At 48.5% G+C, this 7677-nt stretch overlaps 1 protein-coding gene across 1 annotated transcript; it reads right to left on the bottom strand.

The window, feature by feature from the left end:
• Positions 1-1834: 1834 nt before the first annotated feature.
• Positions 1835-2543, bottom strand: LOC119294354 (agglutinin isolectin 1-like). The gene has a single exon (XM_037572555.1). The coding sequence runs from the start codon at positions 2526-2528 to the stop codon at positions 2022-2024; it is 507 nt and encodes a 168-aa protein (XP_037428452.1). The 5' UTR covers positions 2529-2543; the 3' UTR covers positions 1835-2021.
• Between the last annotated feature and the right edge of the window lie 5134 nt (positions 2544-7677).

Genomic DNA, 7677 nt, shown 5'->3' with positions numbered 1-7677 from the left:
TGTCATGCCCCGGGCGGCGGCGGCGGAGGGTGGCGGAGGAGGGGCGAGGATGTAGGAGGAGGGCGGGGGCTCCCCGGTGCGGGCGGTATTTGTATGTGCACAATAGTGGAGTTCATAATTACTGTACTTAGTGACCATCCAACAACACTAAATTCATCCAGAAATACTTACAAATTACAGGCATATTCGTCACGAGCCTTTTGCCCACCGTGTGCATGTTGTTCACCAGCCAGGAATCTATCAGCTAGCCAAAAAGAACCCGCCAGAATCGATCAACATCGACGAGTTAGGTCGGCCAATACACATCACTATATATATCCATGTATATGCTAAGCACGGCAATATGCCGAGGAAAAGAGCAGAGAAGAGAAACAACGGGTCTAGAGGTTTCAGGTATATATGTCTTCACCAGAAATTCTACTACTTCTCCATGACCAATAAGCTTAGTGTTCCTGGATCTGCGGTTAAGCTTGTACAGGTTCTCCCCGCCTCACCCCCATCCTGACGGTGTTTCTAGCATTGTCCTGGTATTCTCATGGGGGTGCGAGTCGACAAATACCACAAGGGCTTAGTGTGAGGACAAGACTGCTGCTTGTAGGCCCGGAAGCGGGTACGCGAGTAGCACGCGGTAGTTTACCCAGGTTCGAGGCTCTCCGGAGAGATAATACCCCTACTCCTGCATGTCTGAGTATATCTGGTATATCTGGTACAGATTTGCTCCTGGAGCTGTATCTAAGCTCAGTGACATATACATCTGGCTTTGTATGTCTCGTATGATGCATCTGGCTTTGTATATGTCTCGTATGAGCACAAGTGTGTGTGTGGCCGCGGGTGCATGAGCATGCATGCGTGAGTGTGTGGGAGGGTGAGTCCATCCTCTGATGGATGGATAGAGCTAGCTATATATAGTGTGGATAGCTTAGCATGGGTGGTGGTGGCGTTGGATGTAAGCTACCTTGGATAGATTACAAACCAAGTCATGTAGTGGTATGGGCAAGGCATGGTGGGTGTCATGCTTGTCCCCTGGGCACTTTCTAAATCAATGCGCAGGGGACACGGTACACTGTAGATGATGTCGCGGTACGGCCGTCTCGTCGGTGTGTTGTCGGTGTTGGGTCGGGCTGCAGTTGGCAGCCGGCTGGTTGGCGCAGTCAGCAGCCGGCAGCCGGCCGGGTAGAGCAGTCGGACTGGGAGCCGGCAGGAGTGGCCGGGCAGTCGGACTGAGGGGCTTTGCTAGCCCCGATGTCTTGAATTATTGTCTTGCCGTCTTCGGGTACCCATGGTCAATTACCCCGACAAGCATCATCGGATGGGGGCCCAGTCTTTGTTCTTCTATGTTCGTGCGTCTATAGGTTGGATCTTCCCGATCTACATTTCTCTTCATCGGTGGTGGTTGTTGTTCTGGTGCGCTGGTGCTATGGGCCTTAGCACGACGAATTTCCGGCTATCTACTACATCAAGGTTTGTCCGGCTCCACTGAGGAAGGGGCGATCATGGCGGCACACCTTCGGCTCGCTCAAGTGCTTGTAGTCGTCGTTAGGTGGTCTACGGGCATGGATGTATTGTTACTTTTTGTGTTCTTTGTACTACCTTGATAGTTGACGAATAGATCCAATGTTTTCTCCGCACAAAAAGTAAAACAAAGAATAGTAGGGTAGAGAATCCAAAGCTTACAAAGTTGATCGAGATCCAAAACTTAGAAAGTTGACTAACACACAAGAAAACTTCAAATAAGGACTTATCACCATAACGAATTTCAATTTATTCATAGATCGGTACATGCTGCATGCACATCATGTGAATAACTGGTAGCCATGACAAGGGAAACCTAAGCAAGTGGGGCTGGCACTACTGCGGCCACATATGTGCTAGCCACGTAAACATTATTCGAGCATTGCCCGTTGTTGCAATATTTCCAACCATTTATTGCAGAGTTACTTTTCCTGTTGCAATAAATTGGCTAGCTATTCTGCCGCGCAACAAACAAGCTTTACAACAAAAATCATTCATGGGAGTGGAGACTAGAATAAGCAGGTGACTGGGTTGAACATGGATGGGCTGATGCATGGGCCGCCCTTGCAACCGACACCACAGTAGGCGTTGCCGAGGCCACAGAAACCCTCACCGCTGCAGCAGTACTTGTTAGGACAAGAGAAGGAACCATCAGGGGCCTGCACACATGGCTTGTCGCCGGTTCTGCAGGGGCCACTCTTGCACTCGCCACCACAGTACTCAATGCCGAGGCCGCAGAGTCCAGAGTCACTGCAGCAGAAGTTGTTAGGGCACTCACCGTTGCTGTCGCAGCGCAAGCTATTGTAACAGGCACCGTTTTGACAACCGGTGTCGCAGTATTTGTTGCCGATGCCGCAGCGCCCGTCCTCGTTGCAGCAGAGGTTATTGGGGCACTCCATAACGTCGGCACCCCTGCCGCACTCCTTGGGGCAATCGATCAGCTGGGCCTCGTCGAAGCAGGCCAGCGCGCCCAGAGCGAGCATGAGGATCCACACCTCCAACTGCTTCTTCGCCATTGCTAGCTAGCTAGCTTCTGGTACGTACTAGCTGGAATGTACTCTAATTGAACAGCTGACTGGTGACCGAAATGGACTGCCTTTTGTGCTCTTTATAAAGGAGGAAGAAAGGTTTCCATGTCATTAATTAATTGTTCGATCCGATCGGGCGCAGCTGAATCAGTTGACATTGTGTGTTTCGAACGGCTACATCCACACTCCCAGCTTACAAACCTAGTGTTTTTTATCTTTCTTTGTACACGAGATCTGATGTGATAGATCAATCTAGTTATTATACTGGTATTATTTTCAGACAAGATCTGATAGTAGGATCCTTTCTTTTTTGCATGCATGGAGCGCGAGCATACATATTAAACCGTTAGCCTGTCTGCACAACTGGTTTCGCCTGTGCCGATCGAGTTGGCCCGATGTTTCTTCGGATGCCGTAGGGACAGTGTGGATGCGCGTCCAGCCATGGACTCCCCAAACTCCCCTCAGTATGCTTAGCATGTGGCGTATCTTTTCACTGATATTAGATGATTGAAGGACAGAAAGTACGAGGCACAGATGGCAAAACATAAGAACGTACACGGAGACGGCGTGAGTGAGTTGCCGAAGCGTGCAGTGAGCTAGGGCGGAGCGGCCCCCCTTAACTACATGGGGCTACTTCTCGGGAAGGATCAAATGTAAACCTTTGGCACCGTCACGTGCCCACAAGCAAGCTTCCTCCTGGATGGCCTGCGCAAGGCGCGCGACTGAGGGGCATTCCCCATTGAAGACGCAGGGCATTCTGAAGCTTCTAGAGCCACCAAGCGGTAAGACTGGCTAGGGGGTGAGACTTCGACACCGGCAGGTGGTCGAGCCAGAGATAGCAGACGCAGGCCATTCCTTAGCTAGTCGCTTTGCTATGGGTTCATTTCCATGAAAATGGAACCCAAGGCTACATGTACTTAAATAGAGAGAAAAAAAATCTTAACAATGGAATATACTCCCTCCGTTCCTAAATATAAGTCTTTTTAGAAATTCCAACAAATGACTACATACAGAGCAAAAAGAGTGAATCTACACTCTAAAACATGTCTACATACATTCGTATGTTATAATCCATTTAAAATGTCTAAAAAAAACTTATATTTAGGAACAGAGGGAGTATTGTTTTGTGAGAAAAAGGAGTAGATAATTTTCCAGCAAATTGGAAGAGGCGATTGTTATTGCACTGCCTTTACTTAGAATCTACATGTCTTCCATTTCTCGAGTGTTGGCGGGGCCAGTCATTTGTGCTAACATGACCAAAATTAAGAATTTAAGCGTCAGCCTCCACGTGCAAAACAGGCTTCGAGATTTGACTTCTACATAAAAGAAATTCATACATGCAAAGGTAGGAGGGGCTTTGTTAGGTTTAATCTTGATTGATGTACCTGCATGTGTTATTATGTAGCTTAGCTTAGCGAGTTGTACTCCGGCGAAGTCTCAGCTGTAGCGTGCAAGGAAGCGAGTTGCCCGGTGACCGTGAGATGCGGTGTGGTAGGCGTGATGCTGGTGCCGTGTGATACCGTGTGCGATGCGGCGAAGCGCACAAGAAGCTAGAGACGGCCGGCTGGATAACCAAGAGAATTGGGCGAGTTAGTTAGTGCATGCATCGGTTTGTTATTAGCTGCATGCTAGCTGGGGCACTAGTAGAAAACAGGGCTTTGGTTAGTCCCGGTTCTTCACGAACCGAGACCCATGGGGGCATTAGACCCGGTTCATGAGCCCAGTGGGCCGGCCGAGGCCTCGTGAGCATTGGTCACGGTTCGTCTGGATCCATTTGTCCCGGTTCTAGGCACGAACCGGGATCAATGGGCCGCGCTCCTGGCCCACAGCCATTGGTACCGGTTCGTGCCTAGAACCGGTACAGAAGGGGGTCTTTAGTCCCGGTTCCTGTCACAAACCGGGACAAATAAGTTGCCTATATATACCCATCGCCGCGGCAGATCACTCCACAATGCTCTGTTTTTTCTGGCTGGCGAAGGAAGGGCATTTGGGTGCTCTAGCTCAGCTCCTTTGCACATGAGGTGTTTGATGATATGCCTGAGCCGCAGTAGTTAAGCTTTCTCCTCTTGAAGCTCGACCTCGGAGCTCCATTTTTCCCGAGATTTATCTAGATTTAGCGGTTCGTCACGCCCCGTCCCCGTTTTCACCGCCGTCGATCGCCCGCGCCGATCTCGTCACCGGCACCACCGCGGTGAGCCTTTTGTTCTTATCTTCTTTCTGATTTTCTTACTTTAGATAGATACTTGTCTGATTTTCTTACTTTAGATAGATACTTGTCTGATTTTCTTACTTTTGACACACATAAGTATATATATAATGCGCGCACGTAAACCGGCAATGGATGTACAGTGACAGACACACCTCCGAGTACATTAAGGGCATGCATAATTTTTTCGAAGTGGCTGAAGCAAGCAAGCAGAATGGTTTTATGTGTTGTCCATGCCCTAAATCTGGGAATACCAAGTCTTACTCTGACCAAAAAATCCTTCACACCCACCTGCTTTATAAGGGTTTCATGCCACACTATAATGTTTGGATGAGGCACAGAGAAATAGGGGTTATGATGGAAGACGGTGAAGAAGAAGAGGACGATGACAACTATGTGCCCCCTGAATACGGTGATGTTGCAACGGGGGGAGCTGCTGAAGATCAAGAGGAACCATACGGTGTGCCCAATGATGTTGCAACGGTGGAAGCTGCTGAAGATCAAGAGGAGCCAGACGATGTGCCCGATGATGATGATCTCCGCCGGGTCATTGTCGATGCAAGGACGCAATGCGAAAGTCAAAAGGAGAAGCTGAAGTTCGATCGCATGTTACAGGATCACAAAAAAGGGTTGTACCCCAATTGCGAAGATGGCAACACAAAGCTGGGTACCATACTGGAATTGTTGCAGTGGAAGGCAGAGAATGTTGTGCCTGAAAAAGGATTTGAGAAGCTACTGAAAATATTGAAGAAGAAGCTTCCAAAGGATAACGAATTGTCCGAGAGTACGTACGCAGCAAAGAAGGTCGTATGCCCTCTAGGATTGGAGGTGGAGAAGATACATGCATGCCCTAATGACTTCATCCTCTACCGCGGTGGGTGCGAGGATTTGAACGCATGCCGGGTATGCGGTGCATTGCGATATAAGATCAGATGAGATGACCCTGGTGATGTTGACGGCAAGCCCCACAGGAAGAGGGTTCCTGCGAAGGTGATGTGGTATGCTCCTATAATACCACGGTTGAAACGACTGTTCAAAAACAAAGAGCATGCCAAGTTGATACGATGGCACAGTGAGGACCGTAAGAAAGACGGGAAGTTGAGAGCACCCGCTGACGGGTCGCAGTGGAGAAAAATCGAGAGAGAGTACTGGGCTGAGTTTGCACGTGACCCAAGGAATGTATGGTTTGGTTTAAGCGCAGATGGTATTAATCCTTTCGGGGAGCAGAGCAGCAATCACAGCACCTGGCCCATGACTCTATGTATGTATAACCTTCCTCCTTGGATGTGTATGAAGCGGAAGTTCATTATGATGCCAGTTCTCATCCAAGGCCCTAAGCAACCCGGCAACGACATTGATGTGTACCTAAGGCCATTAGTTGAAAAACTTTTACAGCTCTGGAATGGAAACGGTGTACGTTTGTGGGATGGGCACAAACAGGAGGCATTTAACCTGCACGCGTTGCTGCTTGTAACCATCAATGATTGGCCCGCTCTTAGTAACCTTTCAGGACAGACAAACAAGGGATACCACGCATGCACGCACTGTTTAGCTGACACCAAAAGTATATACCTGGACAAATGCAGGAAGAATGTGTACCTGGGCCATCGTCGATTTCTTTCGACCAACCATCAATGTCGAAAGAAAGGCAAGCATTTCAAAGGCGAGGTAGATCAACGAAAGAAGCCCGCCATGTGTACCGGTGATCACGTCCTTGCTATGGTCAATGATTTACACGTAATCTTCGGAAAGGGTCCCGGCGGACTATCTGTTCCGAGTGACGCTGTGGGACATGCACCCATGTGAAAGAAAAAGTCTATATTTTGGTACCTACCCTACTGGAAAGACCTAGAGGTCCGCTCTTCGATCGACGTGATGCACGTGACGAAGAACCTTTGTGTGGGCCGTCAAACAGAGGATGTCATTCAGTTTTGAGTTCACTTCATTCCTGGCCTTAAGAAGATAGGTCTCCCTAAATCGCGGTATGAGGGGAGACTGACTGGAAAAGGCACGCTTGGAGGGGACTCAATAATATGCAGGGACGGATATTCTTGGTCTCAAGCGCACTATAGAGTTCTACAAAACTCTACCTTGGTGACCCCGTATGTCGATGAACACAAGAACAGTCTGCGCTCCAAACACCCGGAGCAGTGCGACAACTGGATTACAAGTGAGCACATCAGGACTTTCAGAAGTTGGTTGGAAACACGTCTCAGAGGTTACAACACTGTTTGCGATGAGATGTACTCGTTGTCCAGGGGACCATCTTCGACTGTATTGACTTACAAAGGATGCGAGATAAATGGGAATACATTTTACACGATCGCCCAAGATCAAAAGAGCACCAACCAAAACAGCGGTGTCCGCTTTGATGCAGGAAACGAGAGGGAAAAGGACACATATTATGGTTACATAGTGGACATATGGGAACTTACTACGGACAAGATTTTAAGGTCCCTTTGTTTAAGTGCAAATGGGTCAATCTGTCATGAGGCGGGGTACAGGTAGACCCACAGTATGGAATGACAACAGTGGATCTGAACAATCTTGGGTACACTGACGAACCGTTCGTCCTTGCCAATGATGTGGCACGGGTTATCTATGTGAAGGACATGTCCACCAAACCGAGAAAAAGAAAATATAAGGAAGCGAATACATCATACGATGAGCCAAAGTGCCACGTAGTTCTTTCAGGAAAAAGGGACATCGTGGGAGTGGAGGGCAAGACAGACATGTCTGAAGATTATGAAAAGTTTCATGAAATTCCTCCCTTCAAAGTCAAGGCTGATCCAAGCATCCTGATAAATGATGAAGATTATCCATGGTTACGGCGCAATAAGGAAGGACACTAGGGAAGAAAAAGTGAAGACTTTCTCTCCACAACTATTATGATGATGCCATGCCAACTTTCAACCTTTTCGTAGTTCATTT

The sequence above is a fragment of the Triticum dicoccoides genome, chromosome 4B (assembly GCF_002162155.2).
Source record: "Triticum dicoccoides isolate Atlit2015 ecotype Zavitan chromosome 4B, WEW_v2.0, whole genome shotgun sequence".
In the NCBI taxonomy this organism is placed as follows: Eukaryota; Viridiplantae; Streptophyta; class Magnoliopsida; order Poales; family Poaceae; genus Triticum; species Triticum dicoccoides.
The sequence above is the reverse complement of the archived record's forward strand: the minus strand, read 5'-3'. Positions and strand labels throughout refer to the sequence as shown.